The 27,417-nt window shown below is 46.0% G+C and overlaps 1 protein-coding gene across 1 annotated transcript; it reads right to left on the bottom strand.

The window, feature by feature from the left end:
- Positions 1-1,327: 1,327 nt before the first annotated feature.
- On the bottom strand, positions 1,328-27,417 carry TMEM212 (transmembrane protein 212). The gene is made up of 4 exons (XM_045297378.1): positions 27,259-27,417; positions 16,635-16,694; positions 15,388-15,711; positions 1,328-1,552 (listed from the first exon to the last, which is right to left on the bottom strand). The coding sequence occupies exons 1-4, from the start codon at positions 27,415-27,417 to the stop codon at positions 1,526-1,528; spliced, it is 570 nt and encodes a 189-aa protein (XP_045153313.1). The 3' UTR covers positions 1,328-1,525.

Below are 27,417 nucleotides of genomic sequence, written 5' to 3'. Positions count from 1 at the left end.
TTTGAGAACCACTTCACAATGGCAATAGGAGCTGCAGATGCAGGACCAAGATAGAGGGGATATAAGGAAGCATATGTATAGACAACCTCCTAAATGAAAGAGGTTGCTTCACAGGATGGGTGAGCTGTCCAGGGTATATATCTTGGGATATGTGATGAGAATCTGACCTTAAGACTTTATTTGCCTGAAGCAGCAGAGGACGAAGGAGACCCAGAATTTGAAGAAGGAAATGGGCTGTGAGTCTCACTGGTTTCACGAATTATCCCCTCCTTAGTCAGGAGACCAGAAGAACTGGATGGTGTCTGGCTACCATTCCTGAGTATTTTGAGTCAAGAATTAATAGATGGATTCAGATCAAAAGGGATAAAACAGTGAAAAGGAATGTCAAATTCTTGCAGAATCCAGACTTACTGAACCCCTTGAGACCCGAGGAACTCCAAGATCTCTTATTCTGAGGAAATCTCCAAATTGTGAATCAAAAATAATCTTCAGAAGTCATCTGTACACTAAACACAATGATTAAAGAATGTTCGATCTGAGCCATGTGCTCATTTAAAGAATCGTCTATAGGAGATCAAACTGTCAGCAGGAACCCTAAAGCATAGACGAGGAGTTCAAGGAGGAGTCTAAGTCAGTGGTGGTGACAAACTGGGTAGAGGTCACGAGAATGGTGACACACATGAGGAATGTAGCCAGTGTTCCTAGGTTGCACATAGAGATGAATGTATGTGTCTGTTCTACTGTGTGTATTTTCGCCAAAATCAAAGGGGAAAAAGGGGAGGCCTGTAATGTTTTTCTCTCATCATGAGCTTTTTGTTATGGGTACCAAAGACCAGATTCAGAGAGCTGGGGCCAGCATCCACTAAGGGAAGCCTTTCTCAAACCAGTGTTTGAATTGTGCTTTGAAGACTTAGAGTCACTCTAGTAATGGTAAAAAGGAGTCCTGGTGGCATCATGGGCTACACATTGAGCTGTTAACTGCAAGGCCAGCAGTTGGAACCCAGCAGCAGCTCTGCAGGCGAGCGATGAGGCTGTCTACTACCGTAAAGATGTCAAGCTTCAGAAATCCAAAAGCGGCAGTTCTACTCTGTCCTGCGGGGTTGCTATGAGTCAGAATTGGCTTGATAGCAATAAGTCTGGGTGTTTTTTTTGGGTGGGGGGTAGGTAATAGTAATGAAGAAAGGCTGAGAAAAGGTTAGGGTTTTAAAATATATATATAGATAATATGGAATTAAAACTTAACGAAACACCATGCAGAGAACAAGGGGGATTTAAAGAAAACATCCACTCGCTGCAAATTTATATTTTAGATATGAAAGTTTCTATGGCAAAAATGATATCATTTCCATTTCTATATGATAGCCTATAAATCAGAAAAGACAAATGTAACAACCCCATAGGCCTAAAATGTGTAATGCTTGGTATGTTATCAAAACAGCAAGAAAAAGTTCAGGGAGCAAAAATCCGCAGGTAAACACTGTAAGAGACTGGCCACCAGGAAGGCACAGGAGGAAGGACCACGGCTTCAGATGGACTGTTCGCTCTTGCGCCCCTAGGAAGCAGAGAGAAACAAAGTTTAGTTCTACAGTGCGTCAAAGACAAGAGCAGGTCACTTCTGACGTTCGATTTCGCCGTTGCTCTGCGGTCAGGGCATCTGGTGAAGGGTGACGGAAGCTGTGGCTTCACGGTTCCACGGATGGTTTTCAGAGGAGCCATCCGAGATGACCGAAGCGGCGGTGCTGCTGCAGGGGTGGCGAAAGGTCCCGGGAAGAAGCCCTGTAGGAGTAGTAAACTCCGGCATTGGCATAAGACAGTCAGCAGGAGCCATTCTTTTTGTGGGCTGAGGCGATCTGAGGGAGCGAGCCTCTCTGTTCAGTGTGTCTCTTGGTCACTTGCTGGTTGTTTTATCTGGGTTTAGGGCTTTTCCATAATTAACAGAGGTTAAAGGGCACTTTCTAAAATCTTTGATCAGGAGCCAAGGCTTTAAATCTAATTAGAAGTCAAGGGAAGGTAGAGACCTTACTTGAGCACCTACCAAGTGCCATGCCCTGTGTGTAAGTCTCCTAAAATGATGACCTCATTTCCAGGTTACCACAGTGAATGAAACAGATGCTTTCACCATTTTTAAAAAGAGGAGCTTTTGGCTGGGAGAGATTTTATATTGATTTGCTCAAGGGTACTCAGATGGTAAGTGATAGAGCAGACGATTAAACCTCAGACTGTCTGACTTCAAAAGTCCCACGGCACAACAGGTTCTCTCCATCTATCCTAAATCATGGTCAAAGCCATCTTCAATAAGCCATCGCTCTTTGATATGGAAATGCAAGCCCTCTGTTCCTTCCTCCGCCCTGCAGATTCTGCTCAGATTCCACGGCCACAGTGATTTCCCCATGACACGTGAATTGTTTTTCAATTTGAAATACCCTGGCTAAGGCAGGACCTTAAGTCAGGGCTTTAGATCAAGGTAAGACTTTTAGTTACAGCAAGGAAGACCTAAAATTGAAACTTAATATTGCGACCTGCAGCTCTTCTGAGCCCTAGGCACCCTGCCTCATGTTTTCTGCTTGCAGCATTATTGTTACAAAGCACTTACTATCTTATAACATCTGATTTCATGTTGTAGATTATGTTTATTGTTTCTTCTCTGCCCATCCTGCGTGAACAGAGACTCCACCTTGTTTTCTTCTGCTTCCTCCACAGGCCCAATGTAGATCAAGTCCCTAAAACATTGGCCAGCAGCTGTCTGGAGAGTCAGACAGCAATCTTTTAGGTCTATACTGTCTCTATCGCCATGATTTAACTATGCTGTGGTAGGCTGGACATCATCGTAGACAATATGTAAATAATGTGTATGGCACCATTCGAATACAACTTTATTTAAGGACATGGAAAGTTGCATTTCATATAATTTTCACACCATGGAATAGGATTTTACTGCTGATTTTTTTCATCCATTAAAAAACTTTTTTTTAAATAAACAATTTGAAGCTTGTAGGCCATTCAAAACCAGGCAGCTGATAGGCTTTGGCCTGTAGACTGCGGTATGCTAACTGCTAGCCTAGAAATGAGTGGCTAGAACCTGGTATGATGCGTTCAGTCAACCAAACCTACTGGGATGGTCCCAGTTGGAAATATTCTATTTCATTATCCCCACAAATCTCTCACTGATTCCCCTTCCACGGAAAGCCAGTATCCTTAGGCCGTGCTCTCCCTCTCCACCCCTGCCCGTGGGCTGGCCACGGCTAAACAGCAAGGCCCAAATGACTGGGACATGGAGGGTGAGTCTCGGACAGTCCAAGAGCATCTGACTGACACTTCCCAACTGGTGACCCCGTGTGTGCCTCAGGGAGAGCACACAGGTTGACATTCTACAAAGAGCCCATTAATAACATCATTACAAGCGTTAAGATGTCCACCTATCTCCATTTCCATCTAAAACACGAATATGAAAAGAGTGGAAGTGGTCTCTTTCAAGTGGAAGTGTTTGGGAGCTCCTGTGGGAGGGTGGGTTTAGCTGAACACCACTTTGGATTGTGACTGTCAAAATGATATAAACTAAATGATTGTGCATTTTTAACTATGTGCATCGCTTAATTTCTATAACCATAATAACCACGGGACAAAGATAGATGGTATAAGAAACACAGATGCTGAAAACTCCAAGTACCAGATCCCTAAAAATGAGTCTTCATTTTGCACATATGCCTCGAGATGGTCTTCCCCAGGTCCCCAAGTTACACTCATCTCTTCAGCGTTCGTATGTAGTACATAGGGGCGCAGTCACGTTTCCATATCTAAATACACATTGGTCTTTCAAACCCAACATGACATGGGTCACTTTAAAATTGTATCTCAAAAAATGCTTTTTTAGTATATACTTAATTTCATGTGAGATAAAATAGTACTTATTACATGGGAAAATTAGAAACTTGCCTATGAAGAATATGTTCAAAATTAGATATTCAATTCAATTTTGTAAGATATTCTTCAAAAACAACTCTAAAAATGTTTGTTAAAAAAATGATGTTTGTTTTTTAATTCTTGAGAAGCCCTGTCCTCAGGGGGCTGAGAGGCGGGAGAATAAGGCAGCTGAGAAGGGACCCGCGTGCTGTGGTGTGACAAGGGGGTGAAGATTTCACAGGGTGACAATGTCAAAGGAGGTGCCCCCCAAATGACTGTCTATAAAATGTTTGTGCAGTGTTTTAGCAGGAATTTCTTATTTTTTATAAAATCCTCCCGCAGTGAGTTAGAGCAACAAAAACATTGTTTTATAAGCCCAACTTAAATGTACAATATACCGATAGAACTAAAACCCTATGCTAATTTACCTTTCGAACCTTCTCATGCACTCGGGTCAGAGCTGCCAATATTATCCAATGACAATGAAAGTTTGAAGGTGTGTTGTTTTCACTGCTGCCAAAGCTGTTATAGTTGCTTATTTTGGGGGGTCAGATTTTCTGATGTCTTAGCTTTAACACTATGTTAATTAGAATTTGTAAATTTATATTAATACACTTTTTGAGAATGAAGTAATGCTTTGAAAGAAGGAAATAACACCCCTCCACCCCCTAAAAGCTTCCACTTAATTACTCATCATGTTGTAACTCAATGTTGAAAGATTCTATGCAACAATTTTTGTTCTTAGTATTTATCTAACCTAGAAAATTACATTCAAGAAATTTATAACCAGATTGAACACATATTGTTTGATGTGGATAAATGGATAAATGGATAATACACCTGGCTAAGAATTCTGAAAGGTCTGGATAGGAGGGTAACCATGGGGGAGGTGAACCTCAGCTTCCATGCTGAATGAGACTGACCCCAGGGACGCCACTGCGAGAAGGGCCTGCTTCGTGCACCGTCTAGAGGGGAGCTGAGAGCACTCCCCTGCTCTGAAGAAGACAGGGGTGTGCTATTCCCTTCGGGCGGGCGGGGGGGAGGGAGGGTTCCAGAAGTTGCCTACGTACTTCCTGATCCTCATGAGCCTGTTGTGGGAGTGACAGATGGCATCAGAATTGGCCATACGTGTGGGGCACGGAGAGGTATGTCTGACCTCCATGTCAGGGGTCACTTCGGGCTGATCCGAGGCTTCATTACCAGTCCAAGACTCACAGGAAAAGGGGTTTGGAGTCCATGGGAGGCTGGAAAAGACTGTTCAAGTTCACACCGTTTTATAGAGGATGAAACGCAGGAGGGCCTCCAAGGGGGAGCAGATGGGCCCAAGTCAGTTGGTCAGAATGAAGTGTAGACTTCCGGACCTGTTAGCAAGAACTCCCTTGCACAACTCGAGCGGGCACCATTCAGAGGGTTGTGTAACGTACATGGACTTTCAGTGCGACACTTGGGCAATACAACGATGTGGACTTCCAGTGAAAAGCTTGCTGAGACACTTCTTGAGGTCTTCGATATAGTCAGTACCCACCGGGTTTGACTTCTGGACAACGACTTGTCTTTTATTGTTACTTCCATGTATCCTTTGGTAATGTGTTGGTAAATGTATCATTTAGAAAGGGTTGAACCAGCTGCCACTTGTAACAAATGTTCACAGTCACCTTCGTTGGCTGCCTGTGCAGTTTTTAAATGAGGTAAAATAATTAAATAATGGAGTCTTTTCATGCACCAATGAAACCAACCCACTGCCATCTGGCTCCGAGTGACCCTTTGCAGGGCTTCAAAGACTGCAACTCTCCATGGGGACAGACAGCCTGACCTTTCTCTCCCAAAGTGGCTGGTAGCTCTGACCACTAGCAGCCCAGGGTCTAATCCACAGCACCACCAGGCCTCCCTTCTCTTGCATTAAAGTGAGCTTAAATCAGAGCCCTAAGCACCCATTCTGATTTCAATATGCTTTCTGAAAGACACACGGATGGATCTCGTCCGAACCTCAAGGACTACCTCTACATTAGTTACAGGAACTTCGAGGTTTCAATTTTCTCTCTCTCTTTCCATTTAGGCTCCGATGAGAAACAAATAAACAAACAAAAAATCATTCAAAGTGACATTAATTCATTGAGCAATTACTAAGATAGAACCGGTTTTTAATATCTGGCCTCTATGTGGAAGGCAGGATCAAGCAAATGGAAAGGTGTGATGTGAGGGGTCGGCAAGGAGGAAGAAGTAGTCAGTTCTATTCAGAGCTGGTTGAAAGGCAAACTCGTCTAGAGGCTGTAACCCCTGATCTTAGTTCATTGTTCTCTTTCGCTCTTCCTCCCTCCTCCTGCTCTCTTTTTTCCTCCCTCCTCTGTTTCGCTCCTCCCTCCTCTTTCACTGTGTGCCCAGTGCTGCATACAGGACAGACCCTGGCACATACAGGCACTCAAAAAGCATCTGCTGACTGAGGGAAGATCGTCCCTGCTTTCTGAGAACTCACATACTTGGGAAGGAGTTGGGCACAGGTGGATGCCATGCGCAGGCGTTTAAACCAATCTTGGGTGTGCAGGAGAACTCCCTAGAGATTGAAAGTAGAGAAGTACAACGACCAGACTTGGACTTCAGAAAGCTCAAGGTGGAACCTGCATGAAGATCATGTCTAGAGGCACAGACATCTGAGTGAGCAGATGGGAGATAGACCCAGAACCATCACCGTTGGAATGGAAAGTGGGATACACTGAAAGATACTTAAGAAGTGTCATCCTCAGGAAGTGGCAGTTGACTCAATAGTGTGAGGAGTCAGGGAGGCTCCAGGGCTCTGGCTTGGGGTCATGAATGCTGGCAACAGAGCTGGGCATTCAGAAAGAGGTGTTGTGGGAGGGGGGCGATCTACTGTGCACATGCCACGCTTTATATGCATGTAGGATACCCAGAAGAGGTGGCTGGAAGATAGCTGGAAATGGAAGCCGTGAGATCAGGAGAGGGCACTGTCCACAGATGTGAATATGGGAAGCATCAGCCCACAGGCAGTCTCTGAGAAGATCAGCCTTTCAGAAAGGGGAAGACTAAAAGGAGCCCTGAGAGGAGACTGAGGAATTGAAGCACAGAGAAGAAAGAGCTGAAGAGAATGGTGCATTCTTTTTGGAAGTCAAAGGGGGAGGGGCTTTTATGGAGCGAGTGGTCGGCAGTTTCCATGGCTGTGACGAGGTGAAGAAAGATGTCAACTGCAAAGAATCCATAGGGGCCATTCGTGGGTGATATCTGCCGTGGTAGTTTCAGAAGAAGAACAGAAGAGACAACTGACAGTAAAATTGGCCTAGATGGAAACAGCCATGTAGCCTACGCTCTCCAGAACTGGATCTGCCAGGAACTCAAAACAAGGCCTCATTTGTATCTGACATGGGGCTAATTTTTGCCATAGAATATCCAGTGGCAATCTTTAGTAACTCTTAGAATTCTAGAAAGGAGGTCTCAGATTTCTTCTAAGTTCTCACACAGTGACTTTTTATGAGCGATGGGGCACAACATGAAAGATTTGCCTAAGTGACAAGCGTGGGACTAACACTAAATCCTCTTACTTTACCTTCGCTCACAGGCTGAAAATGCTTAGCATCTTCCTGGTCTTCACCCTTGTCCCACATGCTAAATGTAATGAAAGCCTGTTGCTTCTTCCTCTGAATGTGTCAGACATCAGCCCTCATGCCTATCATTGCTGCCTAATTCAGATCTTCTTATTCCTCATTTGGACTACTGAGCCGCTTTGTCCAATTCTCATTTTCCCCGTAACCTCTGTAACTAAATGAAAGGCAGGGACATATATCATCTTTAGGGCTTTGGGTTCACAATCGTAGGCAGGTGAGGAAAAGAGTCAAACATTAGTGAGCAGTAGCTCTATGTCTGGTTGAAGAGGAGAAACCAACCTATGACTGTCGAATTGATTCCAACCCATACTGGCTTTATAGAACTATAATTGCCCTCATCATTGCCAAGGCTGCAGGATTTCATAAGCAGATTGACACATCTTTTTCATGAGGATCAGCTGGTGGGTTTAGACGGCTGAAGATGAACCCGTTTATCACCAGGGCACCTTAATTTCAGTATATCTTCTGCCATTGAAATGATCCCAACTCACAGCAAACTTATATAGGATTTTCAAGACCATAAATATTTATAGGAGTGGATAGCCTCATCTTTCTCCTGCAGATTAGCAGGTGGGCTTGAACCACCGACCTTAGAGTTAGTGGCCCTATGCTTACCCCACAGTGCCACCAAGGATCACTCACTTACTAACGGACTGCTATCAAGTTGATTCTAACTCACAGTGACCCTCTAGCACAGAGTTGAAATGCCCTTTTTGGTTCCAAGACTGTAACTCAAAAAAAAGTTTTATTGAGGTAAAACTAATTAATGTATCAGACAATTCAATATTCCAATTTTATTAAGAAGAGTAGTGCAATCACTACCCACCATCAACTTTAGGACATTTTCTTCTTTCTTATACTTGTTGTTGGCTCTTTTTGGGAGTAGAAAGCCTCATCTTTCTCTCTCAGAGGGCCTGCTGGTTTTGAACTGCTAATCTTGCAGTTAGCAGCCCAACACATAACCACTCCACCACCAAGGCTCCCACCACTAGGAATAATATGTCGTCCTTCCGTTGCTCTCACCAGAAGTTTTCCTTTTCATCCATGACAACAGGTCAGTTAGCTGATGTAAGGAAGGCAGAGCCTTTAAAAACAACCCTTTTACAAATGAACTGGGATTATAAATTCCTTATTCATTCCATTACGGTGGGAAGTTTTTAAGAGTCCCGGGTGGTGCAGACAATTACCCTACTTGGTTGCTAAGTGAACATTTGGAAGTTTGAGTTCATTCCAAGCTACCTCAAAAGAAAGACATGCTGACCTTCCTCCAAAAACCCAGCCACTGAAAACCCTACTGAAGTCAGGGCTACTCAGACACTCATGCGGTCAGTTGGTCACTGGGAGTCAGGGTCAACTTGATGGCAACTCGCTTTTTTTGGTGTAAGTTTTGTGCTTCTGTTCTCTGTGAAGAGGGCTGACAAGATCCTTCTGGTTGACTTGATATGGCTGATTAAACACTGGGCAAAGAAAGGTGTTTCTATAAAGTCATTCCGGGTATTCTGGGAACCTGTGATATAATGCGCTGGGTGAGACGAACATGTCGTGAGCTAGCATGGTAAAGCAGCCACGTGGTCTACCCCGCCACACGTTCATGTGGCTTAGGCTATGTCAAGAGCCCGTCATTCCATCGTGTGAAACTCTCCTTTTTCTTCTTCCACGTACAATGCTCCCGTCGAGATGCTAGACTTCTCAAACGGCATGAAGGTTGACTTCAAAATCACAGCCTGATAGACCTGGGAAGCTGCTAGGAGGTCCTCATTGCTGGGGTCCTCTGGACGAGAGGGTGCTAGCTTGTGTTGGCTCGCGTGTGCAGTGGTGAGGGGCTGCCTTCTCCACACAGACCCTGCTGCATAGACCCCCGGCCCAGCCTGGGAGAGGAAGATTCATTGAGTCATTCTTGTCCCCACAACCTGAACCCCACCCCCACCCCCACCCCCCATTGTTTTCACCCTCATTGCTTCCTCCGTTTTCTTTCTTCTTTCCTGTGGGCATCTAAGAATCACCATTCAATAGTCCCTTTCATTGATAAAAATGAAAACAACCAACCTTGTAATATCCCCAATGGTTTCTGCTGACATATTAATGTTAAGATCGTTCCAAAAGAGTCACCAGTATCAGTTCAGTTTGCTCTGCAGTCTGCTCTGACTATAGAAAATGGATTCTGCTGAAGCTCCTGTCCTCTGGGGGCCCTGGGGGCACAGTGGTTAAGCACTCCGCTGCTAGCTGAAAGGTGGGTAGTTTGAATCTACCAGCCACTCCTTGGGAGAAAGCGTGGAAGCCTAGTTTCATAATAGCTGCAGCTTTGGAAACCCCGTGGAGCAGCTCACCCTGTGCTGTAGGGTTGTATTCAGGGGAAATCTTATTTGCCTTTAAATAAAGTGTAGTCCGTGTTCGTTCAAAAATGTTTTCAAAAAACATTTTAGATTAAGAGTGGGAAGGGGGGGGATGCTAGAGTATTTTATATTAAAAGATTAAATTGCTTGTATGTCCAGGGGAAAAGATATTGATGCTCATGATAATTTATGAAGTAAAAATAGGTTTAAAAAAACGGTTCTCAGGATACTACCTCCTCACTCTCGACTGCCCCCTCTTTGACAAAATATCAAACTTACTTTAATACAGTATCACACACCCTGCAGTCAACATTCTAGGCTTATTTCCTCTAGCAAGGGGTGGCAGCCCTTGATGGAGTTTCACTGGCGACTGCATTGCAGCTTTTCTCTTGAAATAGCTTCCACTTCTAAAAGAAGAGAGCTGCTTTTTGTCTGTGAGAAGCAGAATCCTCTCTAGAGTCTGATTTTTCTACCGATCAGTTTGAGAAGCCTACATAAAGGAGCTTGGGAGGAAGATTCCGTGCTCCGCATGAGTTCTACCCGCTCAAAGGGATTGAGTTTCTGAAAGTACCAGCCAGACGATGCCACCCTAGATCCTTAGGGAAGGGGTCGTTGCCTGTGAATTTGCTTCTAAGCACACGTTTTTGCTGTGAGAGGGCAGGAATCTAGTTGGAGAATTGGAGCCAATAAGAGGGTTTCCAAAACACTCATGGGAAAACGGAATGAAAAGGTAATGGAATTTCCCCCACAAGCCATAGAAGTCCCTTCATCTTGCTGCTAATTTGTCTTGTGTTTTGTCGAGGATGCTTCACCATGGATCAATCGGTTCATCCTGGTGGCACATCGCTTCAGCGACTGACTGCTGACCAGAAGGATAGAGGTCCCTAAGTGGGAGATACGCTCTTGTCATCTGCTGCTATAAAGATTCCAGTCAATCGAAGCCTACGAGGCAGCTGTCCTGTCACATGAGGTTTCTAGAAGCACCAAACAGTCGTCACGACACAATCGGTCACCACGGTTTTGAACAGTGTAGACAGGGTTTCATGATATTTTTCAGGGGGGTTGGCACGGAGGGACCTCATTTCATTCAAAAACACAAACACAACCAAAAAAAATGTCAATGTATCACATGACAAGGGGGAAAATATTCTCTTTCCCCCTTTCATGCAAACAAAAGCAAGCAGTGAATAATGAAAGGAAAACCAACGGAGCTTCCCACTGCTCGGAGGAGGGGAGGGGAGCCGCAGAGGATGGCCGCACAGCGTCTGGAGCCCCCTTCGTTCCTTCCCCATCCCTTTATTACCCACTGGACCAAGGGCGTAGGCAATTCCTACCATGGTTGTTTTACAGTCTCGTCTGTCGACGCCGAAGCTCTGTGTTCGCTAGTTTGTCCCTTGCACTGAATCTTGAAGGAGCTGTGTCACGTCGGGGCCTCACCAGCAGGGCACTCGGTCCTCTGTCACCTTTTCCTGCGAGGCCCTTGGAGGAGGACGGGCTCACCCGGGTCCCTTGCGTGCTGACCAAAGTCCTCCGGCTACCGTGGCTTTTTCAAGCACTTCACGAAGGATCAGGTTGGCTACTCCTGGACTATTCAGACACCCTCACTGTGTGACCTTGAGCAAGATGGCCTCAATTGTACAGAGCCAAGAACATACCAAACCAAACCAGACACGGGTTTGACTCCTGGCCCCGCAGTAGGGTGGAATCGAACTGCGGAATAGAAGGGTGTTGCATGGTGGTAAATCTTGATGGCAGCCTCGCCTTTCTCGGAAGGCATGACTGGTGGGTTCAGTTGGACCTTGTCGTTGGCAACGCCAGGGCTCCTTTAAGAAGGCCCAGGGAAATAAAATAAATAAATAGATAGATAGATAAATAAGGGGGGGTGCTTGAATCGTATTTGAAAATGTATCTTTGGGCCTCTAAGGAAAAAAAAACACCTCTTACAAGTGGATATTTTACCCCCTCCTAATATTGACTGCTATAGATGGGTCTTAATCAGTGAATTCATGTAATCCTTTGACTACCCACTGCCATGAAGTCAATTCCATCTCACAGCGACCCTGCAGGGCAGAGTAGAGCTTCCCTCATAGGGTTTCTGAGGCTGCAAATCTTTACAAAAACAGCCAGCCTCATCGTTCTCTCGTGGGTTTGAACTATTTACCTTTCCGTTAGCAGGACCGTGTTTAGCCTCCTGTGCCAACGGATGCCTTTCCTGGGTTACAGTTTTCCCATATCTTCTTCCAAACCACTGCTCTCTCCAATAAGAATCTGACTGGCCCTCAGACTTCCCGATATGTAGATAGTTACTGAAGAGAGGTTGGTCTCCAGTCAGACACTTAAAAGAGCAGCTTTTGAAAATATTATTCATGTTTTGTTTCTATATAAAAGGAGAGGTAGGAACTAATAGCATACGTTCAGTGGTACTGTAATTTTTAATAAAAATTGAAAGCAAATAATGGCTAATTCTATCACCCTGTGGGAAATCTAGCCTCATAACGGTGGGGAGTCATAACGTGCAGAACCTACAAGATAGAGTTCCGGTTTTTGTTTTTGTTTATCGTAGATGGGGGGCGTGAGGAGACAATTTATCTACCCTTCCTACTCACAAAGCTAAGTGTTTTCTGAGATTTTAATAAATTAATCCATTTATTTTATTGCAGATAGTTGTGTCTAATAGGCCTGAGATTTCTACCTTACCAGGCAGGAACAAGAGCTATGCCCAGGTTGCCTGTGCTCCTGCTGAGCCGAGGCCACTAGTGGTGCCTTTATTAATACAAAACACCACATACCTATTTGTTCAGTTGCTCATTCTGGCTGATGGCACGCGATCAGCTGCGATCACAGATTAAGTGGTGTGAAATCATCCAAAGATGCTCACTAAGGAAATGCTGGTTATTAAATTACATGAATCTCCAACTCTCATGCAAACAAGGGCTGCATCTTCTGCAGCAGGGCAAAGCAAGGCTGTCCAAAAGTGACTCTAAGCCTGTCTTTGAATCAAGTAATGCTTCTTAAACCCGATCAGCCACCAGACTCTCTTGGGGAAGTGTGCCGAAAAACCATTCCCTGCCTCTAACTCCACTGTAGTAAGGCTTGGAAGTGACCTAGAAATCTGGTCTAACAAGTACCCTGGGTCACTCTGACAGCAGTGGTCCACCTGGGGCAATGCATTCTCATTGCGTTGGCCCCACACCTGGCTCAGAACCCAGGCCTGGACAAGGTGTGTCCCGAGCAGACTGGGTACCGGTAAAAACTGAAGTTGGAGCACTCTGCATTTCTGTTTTCAGTCCATTTCCTCTTCCCCAGGTACTCTATCCTACACGACCTTCCTGTTGGATCGCGCGCGTGGAGCTAGTTCGTCAAACTCTGCATGTCTATTCCCCCTTCCTTTCTCCCCGCCCTCTATCACACACTGAATCTGCATGTAGGAGGTACTATCCTTGGCAGCAGCCAGATACCCTATTAACTATCCACACCAAGATGCTAGGGCTTCTAAAACTGTGGTGCCAATGGTGAGTCTCTCAGGCATGTGTCCCTTTAACAAAAGGGTTCTAGAAGTGAGGACTGTTTACTGCAAGGGAGGACTCTCTAAGGCTAAAGTTCCAAATGTCTAGGCAGTTACTGTGGGAAAGGTCACTTAGGTCTTCTTGGCAGGCCTGTTTGGTAAACCCTATTCTACCAGAGAAAGCTCAGACCTGTGCAGAGGTTGAGGAGGACGGCATTGACCACCAAAGGCACCGAGAATGTGGAAAGCACGTCTTCTATTTTGATCTGCAAAACAACAACTGGCTAGTGTTACCCATCTCCACCGGAGTCTACTAGGATGCTAGGCCAAATTGTAAAACCCATCCAAGAATAGGTAGTGGAAAATTTCACTCCTGGGGGAGGTTGTTCAAACCACTCCCTTATCAGAGTGACCAGAGTCTGCCATAGGACGTTACAAGGCAAGTCATTTTTGCTCTTCTTCCAGGGATTCAGCTCCAGGCTTCCTGCAGGCCAGAGCCGTGCATCTCACTGGTTCAGCAGAGGGAGAAGGGTTAAAAAGTATGTGTTGAGAGTTAGAGTAGACATGGCTTGATTACAGAAAACCACTCATGGCTTTGCAAGCAGCCCTGATGGTGCTGTTGGATAAGTGGTGTGTGGCTACAGCTGTGGAGACCCTATACGGGGTTGCCGATAAGTGGTGTGTGGCTACAGCCATGGAGACCCTATCTGGGGTTGCTACATATTGGACGGGAGAAAGATGAGGCTTTCTGCTTCCACAAAGGGTCCCAGAAACCTACAAGGCGAGTCCTCCTCTGTCCTCAAGGGTCAACAGGAGTTGGAATCAACTCGATAGCAGTGAGATCAATTGGAATCAACTCAGTGGCTATTGGTTTGGACCCAGGACCCTGCTGGCACTGTGAGCCAGGTGTTGGGCTGCTAACCCCACAGTCAGTGGTTTAAACCTATCAGCAAGAGCCTATCCTGGGTTGCTCTGAGTCCGAGTGAATTCAATGGCAGTGGGCTCTGGTTTGGGTACTCATTAGCTGTGTGAACTTGGGCAAATGATATAAGCTCTTTAGCCTCATTTTTTCATCTGTAAAATGAGCAAGTTAATAGGCATCAAATAAGTACTCTGTAAATGTAACTATTATTATCCTAGCATTAATATTAGCATTAGCTCCCTTGCAAATGTTAGAAAGGTGAACATGATGCGGGGTATGTCAGCTTTTCTGGTGGGGTAGGAGCAGAACGAGTGGGAGAATTTCTTCTATATCTTCTCTAGGCAAAGAACATGTCTACTCTTCTGAACTGATGGAGCATAAGTGAAATTAATATGTCTGAACTGGACTACTAGGGAAAATATTAAGGATACTGCCTTTAATTTTCACATTACAGACTCTTAATAAGTGTCTCTATTAGGAATTTTTTCAAATTGTGGATTCAGGTACAAATGGGCGGGCGCTATTGCCAGTCATATCTCTGGTTATCCTAGCACCATGTTTCCATTCTCTCTTTCAAAAACTATTCTTGAGCACCTATTATGTGCCAGATATTGGCTAGCATGGTGCTAAAGAAGACAGTGGGAAATATAAAAGAGTTATCAGACCTTCCACTTCGATGCCTTTGAAGTGTGGTACCGGTGAAGCATATTGAAAGTACCACAGACTAACCAACAACCAAGCCAATCTGTCTTGGAAGAAGTACAGCCAGATGGCACCTTAAAGGCAAGGATGGTGAGACTTCATTTCATGTACTTTAGACAGGATGTCAGGAGAGACTCGTCCCTAGAGAAGGACTTTATGCTTAGTTGAAGTAGTGGGGCAGTGAGAAAGAGGAAGCCCTTGGACCAGATGGATTGACCCAGTGCCTGCATCAGGGCTTAAACATCACAACAGGGCAGGACTGGGCAGTGCTTCGTTCTGGTGTATGTAAATATGGTTGCTAAGAGCCGGAACCAACAGGAAAGCACCTAACCACCCCAGCAAAACAACAACAACAAGGACTTCAACGTTCCTGACAAAACAAAGACCTAGTTCCCCTTTTGTGACGCTTACATTTATGCCTCCGTTCCGGACAAGTCTTGCAGAAAGCTTGACAAGTGCCGTGAGGGAGGCACAGAACATGGCGACGCTCAGGCCCAGGTCGAGGACTTGAAGCGCCAGGTGGTATTCTTCATAATGCCGGGGGTCCACGCAGACGGATGAGAATTTCGCGTACGGAAAAGGAAAGGCCACTGCATAGCCAAGGTAATTGGTGCCTGCGATCCCTGCGAACGAGTAGAAGCAGTACGGGCCAAGGAGGGCTGATTCCAAAGCGATTGCAAAATGGAGTGGGCATCCCATAATGCTGAGAATCACGAAGGTGAGACTGGCTTCCCACTAGAAATGAAACAGAAGCAAGGTGTTACTTTGAAGAATTAGTTCTTTCACATGCTTCCTAAGCAGGTGAAAGAACGACAGGGCCGCTGGGAGCTCACCTCTCTTCTAGGATAACAGAGCTTCCCTCTGCCCTCTGATATACACTGGATGAGAATGACGAGTTGGGGCAAGAATACTAACAGTTCCACTCAACACGTATTTATTTATTCATCGTCTCTCATATGAAGAAGGGTTAGTCTACAAAGGGAAAAACCAGAAATGGCTACCAGCACCCGCCCCGTTCTAAGCCCTGGCTTCTCACGGTGAGTTCCCTGATGCAGGGACGTCAGCATGCCCTAGAAGCTGGTTAGAAATGCTCACTGAGAACTATTGAATTAGAATCTGCATATAAACAGATCCCTAGGAGGTTCACATACGTGTGAACGTTGGAGAAATACCACCTTAGCCATAGGAAGAAAAGCTATAACCGGATCAAGGTCTGTGTCTGAGTTGCTTGCCTTGAGGCTGTCAAAATCTGTGAGATCAGAATCTTTTCATCCTTTTGTGGAGGAAGATGTAACAGGCAGATTGGAAGAACACCCTAAACTGAAGGCTTGAGACTTAAAGTACATTATTAAAAGCAGAGGGGTTTATAGATCCACCCTTCAAAGTGATTGCATCTATGTCATTTAAGACATGAACACTCGGTCTTCCTCAAGCATGATAATCATAGGAACTTGAAGAAAATTATTGGAGCAGGAATCAGATAGAAGAATTCCTCTAAAACATATTTAGTTGATTACTGAAATCCATCATAGTAAGGCATTAATTAAAGATAGTTCCATTATAATTGGAATTCATGCTTTTCTCTGTTACATCCTAAAATAATAGTGATTTGACCTCTGAATTCACTCTACCTTCTGATGTTATGTCTATAGATTTACCAGGTATCTCTTGGTCCACTCCCTGTGAGTCAACAGCAGAAATGCACCAGCCGTGATGGCCTGTGGGAAGAAACATGGAAAAATGACCCCCATACCTCCAGAAAGAGTTCTATCCATCGCACAGTGTGACAACTTTACTGTGAACCAGAAGGAGCAGCACATAGCTAAAGTATGGTTGTTACATAATCTCATGTCAACTCGAGGATATTAAGAGCAAAGGGGTGGAGTCGAGCCTGTCAATCAGACCACAGCCTGATGCCTCCTTGTGGGCATGGCCTTCTCCTGAGGATTCTGGGAACTTCCTCTCTTCCTTCCTGGTGGTGTGAGGCACTCTCTCTCTGCCTTCCCTCTCCTGCTGTTGAGACACTCAGAGAGCTGGAGGAGAAACATGGAGACTGGTGCCAGCTTGGAGGTGCTTCCCCCACTACTGGATCCACAAGACTGTCTACCCACCAGCCTGTGATCTTCCTGAATTCGGCATCATTGCATGTGCTGTGTGAGTCTGAGAAGAATTTAGGGACAAGTATGGGACATATGGGCTAATACTGGACTTATGGACTTGATCTGGACTGGGTTGGGGTGTTTTCCCAATATACAATTACTCTTTGATATAAAGCTCTCTTCTACACATATAAGAGGGTCCATGAATTTGTTCCTCCCGGCACCTCAGTCTAACACATAAAGGTAGTTAGGGCGCCCATCACCACCTCGGCCACAGAAGAAACTGATGACCATGAGGAAAATAAGCCAGCAGGGCCAAAAGACAGAAATCACTACACGCTCATGTTTTATTTCTCTGTGTTGTGTTTGCCATCGAGATTGTAACCTCCATGAAATAGAAAGTGTCAGCGAAATGGAAGTCTGGCTTTGTAAGCCTGGCTATCTGTTTTCTTTGGACCCATTGCCCATCGTTGATGCCTCACACCCCTGGCTAAAACTGCAAGTGGGAGGAACCGGAATCCAAATCTGTCCGAGAGCTCTGAACACCACCCCAACGGCAGCGTCCCCCTCTGCTGTTGGCTCTCTCTTGAGATTCTGCAGCCTCGGCCGGCTGGTGGGGTACCACAGCATGATCCCTGTTTCTTTTGAAGTAGCAAAGATGATGATTACAATAAATTCATGTTGGGGAATTCACTGTTCTGGGAGAAATGATGTCTCACGTTTCAAAAGAAAGCCTTTACTTATGGTCTCTGTTGAAGAGGAACAGGCCCAAAGCACAGAGTAAAAATAGTTAAGGAACGGAAGAAATGGTGTCACTAGAATGGAGCAAAAGATAATGCTTAAAAAACATCTCCTGGCTCTTCTTTGATTCAGCACCTGGTATGGTGTAAGAGACCTTTGTGGTCTTGAGCCTGGAAATTGCTTATTCCCATTCCATAAATCATTTGCTCTTAGCCAAGGAAGGTCTTGAGTTTGAGAGAGCAAGCCAGGAAAAGATGTGCTTAAAATAAGATCAAGACTGTGGACAGGTCTAAAAATAGCACAATTCAGGTCTCTGGCCGAGAAATCCGCACGGCTCTATGAATGGTACCAACCAGCTCCAGGGGAAGACAACAGAGCTCTGGCCAGTCTGTGGGGTGCTGCTTTTGTAGCTCGGGCCTGGCATCGTTATTGTTTTGCAATCTAGCTTTGCATTTTCCTGGCATATTTTATGTTTTGGATTGAGAGAGATTGAAAGAGAGGGAAACACACACACATACAGACACACAACTTCTCATGTCACGGTGCCGGACATCCCAGACTTGGCACTGCCATACCATAAACTCCCGTGGTTCAAAATGGGACCATTAGGAGTCAAAAGAGGTCCCTGGCTCAATTCTGCAGGAGGAAAGTTCCCAAGGAACCCTATGGATGCTGAGCCAGCACAACTAACACAGTGAAAAGGAGCATTATCCGGGCAATTGTAACACTAGTGCGATGGCGTAAGCCTGGGACCTCTCTCTGCTTTCAGAGGCGAAGTCCACAATTTCGATGTCACTCACACCTGGTTCGTCAGACAGGCACCAAAAATTCAAAGGAGGGGCAGCTGACACTCTTCGGTCAGGGTAGCCCGGGAGGGGATAGCAGACACGATCGGTGGCTCGATCCTAGGCAGTCTGAACTATTTGTGGTGTGCACTGTTTCTTTCTTTCTAGAAATTGGAAAATGCCATACACTTGCCCGGCCTGTCGTTTGGGTGCTAGCTGCCAGCTTGGAGTTTGTTTTGTTGGTCCCAAACGCTAAACAAGAATCTTTCATGGAGTTAGCCGGAGAATGAATGCACTTCAGTAACTTGTCAGAACCACTTGTGGGTGGTGCTGGGGGTGGGGAGGGGGCAGGCAGGATTCCAGAGTTGAGAATCTTCCTCATTACTGGTACCCCACCATGCAAGGGAGCTAGACCATGCACGGGATCTCCCCCTACACTCAACACTCACAATATGGCCCCTTGCCTTCCATTTATTTTCTTTAAAACAAAATTGCTTTACCGTAGTGACATCATGTATAACAAGACATTTGCCAAATCAACATTTTGTACGTATCCAGCTCAGCGACGTTGACGATATTCTTCATGATGTGCAACAACCATCACTGGTGCATTTTGGCCAATTATCTCCCCACCTTTAACAGGAGCTCAGCATAATGACTCTCTCCTTCCCCCTCCCGCCAACTCCCGGTCCATACTAGCCAACTTGGTGTCTACGCATTTGCCTACTTTGTATGTGTGAGGCCACGCAAGGTTTGCACTTTTGTGATTAACTGTGTCACTCAGCTTGGTCTCGTCTAGGTCTGTCCCTGTTAGTAGCATTTGCAGGACTGCATTCCTCTTTCTGGCTGTCGGTGTGCACCAGTCTGGTTACCCGGTCCTCGGTACTGGTGGTTTCCCCCTTTGGGCTGCTGTGATGAACGCGGCTGTAAATATTGGTATAGAAGCTTCTGTTCCTGCTTTCAAGTTTTTCATTACTTTCTTTGAAATTTCTCTATTTTCCCCTGGGATGAACGAATGACGAGAAAGAAACGATTGGAGGGCAGAGAAGACAAGTCAAGTGGAGACAGGAAATGTGAGCAGGGGTGTCTGAGAACACGGGCCAGGGCAAAGCAGAGGAGCCAGATCGAGAGGGGGGCATGGCAGGCTTGCCCGCTGGTCCCTCAGCTCACTTGACATGCCATTGACATGCTACAAAACCTTGCGTAGTCCAAGAGTTCCTGCTAACACTGTTATCCCGTAATGATTTTGAACTTTCCCACCAAGTAAGGGATGTGGTTCTCAGAAGCAGATGAATTGAAGGAAGCAGGCAGCAGTCACAACAGAAACAGAAACTTTTAGAGGAATCATGAATCAATCAAAGTACTCATTGGTTCACTTACAAACCTCTACTGTGGGTGTAACTGAACGCAGGATGCAAGAGGCACTGGGCAGGTACAATGATAATGACAAGAGCTCACGTTGTTCACTGAGTGCTGACTATGTGCCAGGCAATCCGCTGAACCCTTTATGCATGTTAACTCCTGGAACCCCCATAAATGACCCTCACTTTCTGATGGAGAGCCTGAGGCACATAGAGGTTCAATAACCCGAGCAAGGCCACCAAGTGTGCAAAAAAGGTTTCCAACTCTCAACAGTCCAACTGGGATAAGAATGCATATATAAGAATGTCCACAAAATAAGACAAGAAAATGAGTGTTTTGTTGTTCTTAATGTAAGATGAGCTTGGTGACAAGATACCTCTTCCAGGGAGAACAGTAACTGATAACAACATTCCGAGGGACTGGAAGTAGAAATGGGGGGTGGGTGTGATTGCAATGGGAGGTGCCCGAGAGGAGGGAGCAGAGCAAAGGTGGGGAAGTGGCGTTCCTGCCTGGGGACCAAGGAAGACGGTGGCAGACTATCAACTGTTTCTTGGTGGAGAGGGGCAGGAAACTAAACGAGAAAGCCACGTGATACCAGGATGAAGAGGGCATCACGATTCAGGCTAATATGTCAGGAGCTTAGGGACAAATAGGAAATACAGAAAGTGTTTCTTCAGAAGGAGCTCACCTGACTATAAGAGATGTAGAAAGTCAAGCCTGGCTGTCAAGTACATGCTGGATTAGAAGAGGGTAGGTCCTCCTAGAAGTAGATGTAGGATCCTGGCCTTCAGAGTTTTTTGTGAACCTCTAGCCGCAGTGCTGTAGTGGTTAGGCATTGGGCTGCTAACCGCAAGGTCAGCAGTTTGAAACCACTAGCTGCTCTGTGGGAGAAAGCTGAGGCTTTTTGCTCCTGTAAAGAGTTTCAGTCTCAGAAGCTCACAGGAGCAGGTCTGTGAGTTTGGGCCTGTGAGCAGCGTCTGCTCACCCTGCTCCTTTTACAGAGAGGCTATGAGTCGGAATCGACTCTGTGGCAATGAGCTTGGTTTTCGAGTTTGTATCCACAGTTCAGAATCTGGTTCCCCTCATGACCTAGTTTTATGCATTTTTAGATATAACCACAAGAATGCCCTTACTATATGTGATACCTCCTAAACCTTTCTAGTCTACTTATTTCTTTTTGTACACGTTGGTAGTGCAGTAGATTGATTTTATGATGGACAAGTGGATAGAGCCCCATACTCTGGCTAGCAGAGTTACCTAGGTATACCTTGGTGAGAGATAGAGACTGGTAAGCGTTGAAGGGTGGAGAGTACTGTATAGTGACCACAGAGAAAAAGGAATGTGTAAGGAGATACCGCTTGGGAAAAATAATAATTTCCTGTCAACTGATTGGATATAAAGATGTGGAGACAGGGGTGGGGGTTGAGTTGGTTTAGGGCACTGGTGTGAAAGATGCTGACCTAAAATAATAATTTCCTGTCAACTGATTGGATATAAAGATGTGGAGACAGGGGTGGGGGTTGAGTTGGTTTAGGGCACTGGTGTGAAAGATGCTGACCTAAGACCAGCAGTGTCAACGCTCATTTGGAACTTGTTAGAAAGCCAGCATGTAAGGCCCCATCCCAGACCTCCTGAACCAGAGTCAACTTTTAAACAAGATTCCTGGGTGATTCACACACACCTTAAAGGCTGAGGAGCACTGGTGTTGAAGAAGTAATTGAGTCAAAAGTCACACGAAGGCTTGCAGTTGGGTGTGCTAGACAATGACAGGGAAGTCAGGAGACGAAAGGATTGATGTGTGTGTGTGTGTCACATGATTCATTTGTTTCTGGACAAGCTGAGCTTAAATACACATAGGACACCAGGGTGAAAAAAATGATCCTTGTTACATAGACAGATAGAGGAATGGATGCATAGGCAGACAGATAGTTATTGCCCAATTCATTTTCATGGTGACCTCATAGACAACAGCCCCAAATGTTGCCCAATCCTGCACTTCCCAATGATGCCATGTTCTAGTCCATCGCTGTAGTGATTGTGTCGATCCATCTTGTGCGTGGGGGTAGGGGGGGTTCTCCCTGTCCCTGTGGATCCCTATTCTTCCCCAAGTATGATGTTGTCCATAAGTGAATGGTCCCTCCTGATGATATCTCCAACATGAGTGAGTCTAGCAAGGTCCCTGTTTGCTTGCTTTCAGAAATAGATCACCAAACTGCAATAGATCCTGATCCACCATGGTCTAGAAGCTCCACCGAAGCCTGCCCACCATGGGGGACTCCGCTGGTGTTTGATGCAGATTCTAGCTATTTCACACCAATACACAAGTCACCACAGTTCAACAAGCTGACAGATGGGTGGTAGAATTGGCCATTACAAAACACCTCAAGACACCCTACCCCCAGACAGGTACTATCAATTCTGACTCCTGGTAAGCCCATATGTTGCAGAGTAAAACTGTACTCTGTAGGATTTCCAAGGTTGCATCCTTCCAGAAGTAGGATGCCAGGCCTTTCTTCTGTGGTGCTTCTGTGGACAGTGCAATCAATCTTTCAACTGGGCTTAGCCACTGGTACTACCCAGAGTCTCCTGAGATGACCAGCAGGTGGTTGAAAGTCAGAGGCTGTGAGAATCGGAAGAGACTTGGACAATCGTTTAAGCTAGACATGTCTTTACCAGATGAAGAAATGGAGGCATACACAGGGAAGTCTGGGCCCTTCTTCCAAGCTCCTGTCTCCACCCAGGTTTTGGACGCAGTGTTGCTGCGGTCATTGCCCAAGGCCCCTGACTGGACCTTACTGCGCTGAAACCTAATGCACTCTAGGCTCTTCATCAGAGTTTGATCTGCCAGGCAGGCTTTCCAGGGTGGAGTCAGACCTCAGTCCTGCACACAGGCTGCTCTCCCTGTTGCATGCTTTGCGGCAGCTGAGGTCTTTCAATAACCTAGCTCAGCAACTCTGGGAACACGGTTGATCACGTGAGGGTTAGAGTGAAGCTGGGAGAGGGTGAGGGCCAATCCTGCGAAGAACTTAGGACAGTGGTTCCCAACCGTCCTCACGCCGTGACCCTTTAATACCGTTCCTCTTGCTGTGGTGACCCCCCAACCACAAAATTATTTTCGTTGCTACTTCATCACTGTAATTTTGCTACTGTTATGAGTCGGGTAACCCCTGTGAAAGGGTCGTATGGGCCCCAAAGGGGTCGCGACCCACAGGTTGAGAACCGCTGACTTAGGAAGCCTCAAAGGAAAGGCCCTGAACAAAAGCCAAGTCCGGAATCCCATGCGAGCATCGACACGTCCCCGGCGCGTTACTGAACATTAGTAAAAGGACACGTCCATATGATTGAAATGCTTGGCTTTTCAGGAAAAGATACACTTTTTTCTGAGACAAGTTCAGAAGTGATTGACAAGGAAGGTTGTGGAATAACCTTTTGAAGTTGGCCCTAAAGGGACAGGGTTGTGGGTCACTAGGGGAAAGAAAACAGAAGAAGAGATAAATACATATTCAAACTCAAACTCACTGCCATCAAGTCAATGCCGATGCGCAGCGACCCCTGTGGGTGTCTGAGACAGTAACTGTTTAGGGAGGAGAACGCAGTCTTCCTCCCCAGCAGCTGCTGGTGGTTTTGAACTGCCAAGCATGTGGATCACAGCCCGACCTGTAACCACTATATCACCGGGGCTCCTAAACCTAGATGTGATTTAAAGAATGAGAATTCTTACTGTTTTCCCTTTCATGAGGATTTTTTTTCCCAATGTAAAGAACCCCAGCAGTGCTGTTGGGTAAGCATTGGACTGGTAAGCAAAAGGTTGGAGGTTCAGACCTACCAGCTGCTCTGTGGGAGAAAGCTGAGGCTCTTTGCTCCTCTAAAGATTTACAGCCTCAGAAACCCTATATAGTTCACTAAGAGCTGGAATCGGCTTGATGGCAGTGGGTGGTTTTAATATAAATAATTGCTGAACTTTAAGTTCTTGCAGCCTAACTAGAGTTTAATTCTGTACCATGAGAATAGAGATCATGGGGTTTGTTCACTCACTCAACAATATGTACTGAACGATATTTATTGGACATCTATTATGTAACTCACTTTGCTTGAGATACTGGAGATGCAGCAGTAAATAGAAAAATCATTCTTGCTCTGTACGTTGTACAATTAGTGGTGAAAGAAGAGAAAAGTCAACAGTAAATGTGGTAGTTACATAATCTGTTGTCAATTTGAGAGGATTAACAGTGAAAGGGTGGAGTCTAGTCGGTCAATCAGGTTGTAGCCTGATGACCTCTTCTGGAGGTACTAAGGAGATAAATAGCTAACTGGAGGCCGGACACACACTCAGTCCCTGCGAGACATTCTTGTTGACAAGCTACATGGAAACAGGCTGATGGCAGCCTGAGCCTCAGAGTTGGAGAAGCCACATGGAGACCCCTGCCAACCCCGAGATGCTTCCACCACCACTGGATCCGCAAGACTTTCCACCCACTGGCCTGTGACCGTCCTGCCTTCGGCATCATTGCATGTGTTTCGTGAGTCTGAGGAGGAATTTGTGGATTGGTATTGGACACAGGGGCTAATACCGGACATATGGACTTGACCTGGCCTGGCCTGGGATGTTTTCCCAATATTCAATTGCTCTTGTCTATACAGCTCTTTCTTATGCATACATGAGTCTCCCTGGATTTGTTTCTCTAGAGCAGCCGGACTGACACAGTAAATGGTAAATTATGCTGCATTTTAGAAAGTGATCGAGGTTGCGGGAAAACAAAACCCAGCAGGGCATGGGAGATTGGGAGTATGAATTGGAGGGAATGGTATGAGAGGCTGATACCAAGGGCTCAAGCAGAAAGCAAATGTTTTGAGAATGATGATGGCAACAAATGTACAAATGTGCTTGACACAATGGATGCATGTATGGATTGTGATAAGCATTGTACGAGCCCCCAATAAAATGGTTTTTAAGAAAATTGGAGGGAATGGATTGGGAAGAGTTGGAATTTTAAATAGGAAGGCCTGGGTGAGAGAGTGGCATTTGATCAAAGAATTGAAGGAAGTTAGGAAGTGAGCCTCGTGGAGGAATGCAGAGCTGTGCAAAGGCCCGAGGTAGAAACACAGCCTGGCACGTTCAGAATTGGCAAAGAGGCCAGTGAGAGGCGAGAAAAATGAGAGCTGAGGGAAGATTGGTAGAAGATTTGGCCCAGGAGATATGCAGGATGGGGAATTCGGCAGGCTACTAGAGAGTGATGGGAAAGAGTGGCAAGTAGAAGAGTCTAGGCCCAAGGGGCTTGGACAGAGAGTAGAACACAAATCAAAGGCACCGTGTAAACTAGCCTTTGTGCAGTGCTTCAAAATTGGCAAAACGTTTTGTTGGGGACCATGGGCCCCAAGAGCCAGGATCTCATCAACAGGCTTGACTCTCAGCCTCAGGCCGGGATAGAGACTGTTTCCCTTTGCTGCCTTGCAGAAAAGCCCTAATGGCCTTAACCTTTTCCCTTATTTGTATTGGCTACCAAGCACCCTGTTAGCACGTGTGCTGCTTCACCTAATTAGCATAGGTGATGTCATTCCCGCGGACCTGATCGGCTACTGCTGACCGCTGGCGCTAGGCGCGCTTTTGTAGCCTTCTGATTGGGCGTTATCATTAGTAGCCTGATTTGCATGTTCCGCGGGCACCTCCTTCCTTCTTGCCTATATAGGCTGCGGCTTGTTGTTGAATAAAAAAAAGAGAACCGCTCAGCCTCCTGTCTGTCCCCATTCTTCGCGTCCCGCTCCCTCTATCCAGGACCCACGTTGCTGTTCCCGCTGGACAGGACAATGTTTAATCCTGCAATCTTTGTTCAAATCATGTTTATTCTTCCTGAGTGTCTTGGGGTTTCACAGTCCTATATAGGTGCTTTTACCCTGTTTTAAAAGTAAAGGGTGTGGCGTTCTAGTTGATTCAGGGTCCTGTGCTTGACTGGCCACACCTGGAGAACAGCAAAGTTAGGGCTTGGGCTCAGGTCCACCACTACCAGTGCTACCTCTCTGACTCCACTCCCTGATGCTGCGATTTCTGAAACCAAACTTCCACCCATCAGCAATGCGTTCAAGACCCATCCTATCATTTCTCTGGGCCTAACTGGTAAGACAGATCTGTGGTCTAGCTTCTGCTCTGTGTGCTCCTTGTCAAACCACCAGGATCCATTAGGGATACAGTATCGCCAGCAATAGTCAACACCTGCCTAAGGCAAAAAACCGTCAGAGAAAGAGACTGCTAGTTTTCCACTGATCCAAAAGCCAAACTCACTGCCATCAAGTCAATGCTGACTCATAGCAACCCGATTGTGGCATAGTGGGTTACACATTCAGCTGCCAACTGCCAGGTCGGCAGTTCGAAACCATTGTTGCTCTATTGGAGAAAGACAAGGCTTTCTACTCCTGTGAAGTATTACATGTCACAACCTTAGAACTCCACAGGGACAGTTCTATGCAGTTGTATGGGCTCCCTATGAGTCTGAGTTTCCACTAATAGAGATCACTAAACGGCTGAGACTTCTCTATCAAAAAACCAAAAACTTATGAGACCCAGAAAAAGATGGAGTCCTATTGCGTGCTGCCTCTCCCGGCTTCCTTGTCTGATGATAGCACGCAGGATAAGCAGAGACTAAGACAGGAATGCAGGGTCTGATGGTGATAATGGTTAGCAGCTGCACACTTAACCATTTGTACCAGGAGAGCTCCCTATTTGATCATATTTTTAAGAAGGATATCTGATAAAACAAAATCTTAAAGAAATATCCTATATTCAAAATGCAACAAATGGAAATCCATGGTCTTAGGTGAATTCAAAGAGCCTGGTGGTACAAAGAGTTAAGCCCTTGGCTGCTCACAGAAAGGCTGGCAATTTGAACCCTCCCAGCGACTCCACAGGTGAAAGACCTGGCCGCCAGCCTCACGCGTAGTCAAGCCAGCCAAGCCCTCTGAGGTCGCTCTGCTCTCACACTTGGGGCACTGTGAGTGGGAACTGACCGGTACCCAACAACAAGGTGTATTCTGATCTTTCATAGACGTCGGACTCCTTCATACTGTCGGATCATTCAAAAAGAACATTGCAACCAGTTTCTCATTGTAACTTCCTTCCCTCCCTCCTTCCCTCCCTCCTTCTCCCTTCCTTCCTTCCTTCCTTCCTTCCTTCCTTCCTTCCTTCCTTCCTTCCTTCCTTCCTTCCTTCCTTCCTTCCTCCCTCCCTCCCTCCCTCCCTCCTTCCCTCCCTCTCTCCCTCTCTCCCTCCCCCTCTCAATATATTCAATGAAATCTTTTCCTACCAAAGCTCCATTCCAGATGGGACAAGCGATCCGAACGCTCCATCCGGTGAACCAGAGCTTGTAAGAAAAGACCGGGAAGAAGGCGCTGACTCCGGAGAACACACTGAGACAGCCTAGAGGAACCAGCGTCTGGCCGGCAGCCCGGAGCAGGCCCTTCAT

The sequence above is a fragment of the Echinops telfairi genome, unplaced genomic scaffold (assembly GCF_000313985.2).
Source record: "Echinops telfairi isolate 266 unplaced genomic scaffold, ASM31398v2 ScPeMD7_7420;HRSCAF=8458, whole genome shotgun sequence".
Classification (NCBI taxonomy): domain Eukaryota; kingdom Metazoa; phylum Chordata; class Mammalia; order Afrosoricida; family Tenrecidae; genus Echinops; species Echinops telfairi.
The sequence above is the reverse complement of the archived record's forward strand: the minus strand, read 5'-3'. Positions and strand labels throughout refer to the sequence as shown.

Excerpts from the sequence above, each read along its gene's own strand:
- TMEM212 (XM_045297378.1), bottom strand. The coding sequence starts at position 27,417 with ATGAAGGGCCTGCTCCGGGCTGCCGGCCAGACGCTGGTTCCTCTAGGC. Across the intron at positions 16,695-27,258 it reads CCATCTGGAATGGAGCTTTG|GCCATCACGGCTGGTGCATT; the intron begins GTAGGAAAAGAT and ends TTCTTCCCACAG. Across the intron at positions 15,712-16,634 it reads AGTGGACCAAGAGATACCTG|TGGGAAGCCAGTCTCACCTT; the intron begins GTAAATCTATAG and ends TTTCATTTCTAG.